Source organism: Chiloscyllium plagiosum, chromosome 28, assembly GCF_004010195.1.
Source record: "Chiloscyllium plagiosum isolate BGI_BamShark_2017 chromosome 28, ASM401019v2, whole genome shotgun sequence".
Classification (NCBI taxonomy): domain Eukaryota; kingdom Metazoa; phylum Chordata; class Chondrichthyes; order Orectolobiformes; family Hemiscylliidae; genus Chiloscyllium; species Chiloscyllium plagiosum.
The window spans coordinates 14128511-14129511 of NC_057737.1; the positions used below are offsets into that span (position 1 = coordinate 14128511).

The 1001-nt window shown below is 55.1% G+C and overlaps 1 protein-coding gene across 1 annotated transcript in view; it reads right to left on the minus strand.

Moving 5' to 3' along the window:
• Nucleotides 1-736, minus strand: part of LOC122563975 (serine/arginine-rich splicing factor 1) — a 5112-nt gene extending 4376 nt beyond the window's left edge. Inside the window, exon 1 of the mRNA XM_043718357.1 lies at nt 128-736. Coding sequence (XP_043574292.1) covers nt 128-324 — 197 coding nt within the window. The 5' untranslated portion in view covers nt 325-736. The remainder of the gene's footprint in view (nt 1-127) is intronic.
• Nucleotides 737-1001: the final 265 nt, after the last annotated feature.

Below are 1001 nucleotides of genomic sequence, written 5' to 3' on the forward strand. Positions count from 1 at the left end.
ATGGGGGGGGAGAGAGTGGGGGAAGGGAGAGGGAAAAGATGTGCAGGAGGTTGAGATGGGGCGACGGGTGGGGGTGGGGAAGGCTTGCTTCTGTCTGTCTGTCCCCGTCTTCAGTCTTTGCGTGTACCTCGGGTCTTCGAATTCTACGAAGGCAAACGGCGGGCCGCCGCGGCGGTTCTTCAGGTCGATGTCCCTGATGCTGCCGTACTTGTAGAAGACGTCCTCGATGTCCTTGGTGCGGATGTCGGGCGGTAGATTGCCGACGTAGATCCGACAGTCGTTGTTGCCCGCCGGGCCCCGGATCACGCCGCTGTGGTTCTGCATCCCGTTACCCTCCAGCCCGACGGTTGGCGAGACTCAAAAAAGGGGTCACGGTGGGGGGTAAAATCAAAAACCGTTTGGTTTGAGGGAGAAATTTAAACCAAAATAAACGTAGACAAACGGAGTGGTTATTTTCGGATAAAAAAAAATCGCAAATGTCGGAGGACGACGAAGGAAGTGGATTGGCGCGATTTTCTTTTGAAGCACAACGTACGCGCTCAACCTGCCAGTGGACACACAGACACAACACACGCCGCAGAAAGATCGATGTCGAATAAAATGCGAGTTGTGTGTGCTTTTTTTTTCTAAAAAGGCGCTGTGTATATGATTGGAAGGAATCTCCCCAACTCTTGTCCGCCCCTTCCCGACACCAGATTAAAATGGCGCCCACCTCGCTCCACACAAACCAACGGCACCAAGTAGTACCGCGGCGACTGCGCATGCCCATACCTCCCGACAAAGAGTTCCACCAACCCCTTTCTTCACCTCTTTCCTCCGACACAACAAGTCCTTTCCCCCTGAGTCTCCGCGTATAGCTACATCGACGAACCGAGGGTCAACCGCGCTGTTCCCGCTCCTCTCTTCCCTTCTCTTTTCTCTCGCTTCTCCGCCCCAAAGCTCGAACCCGCACTTCTCCCTCCGCGTCGGATGATTCACATCAGCGGCGGAGGGACAAGGCG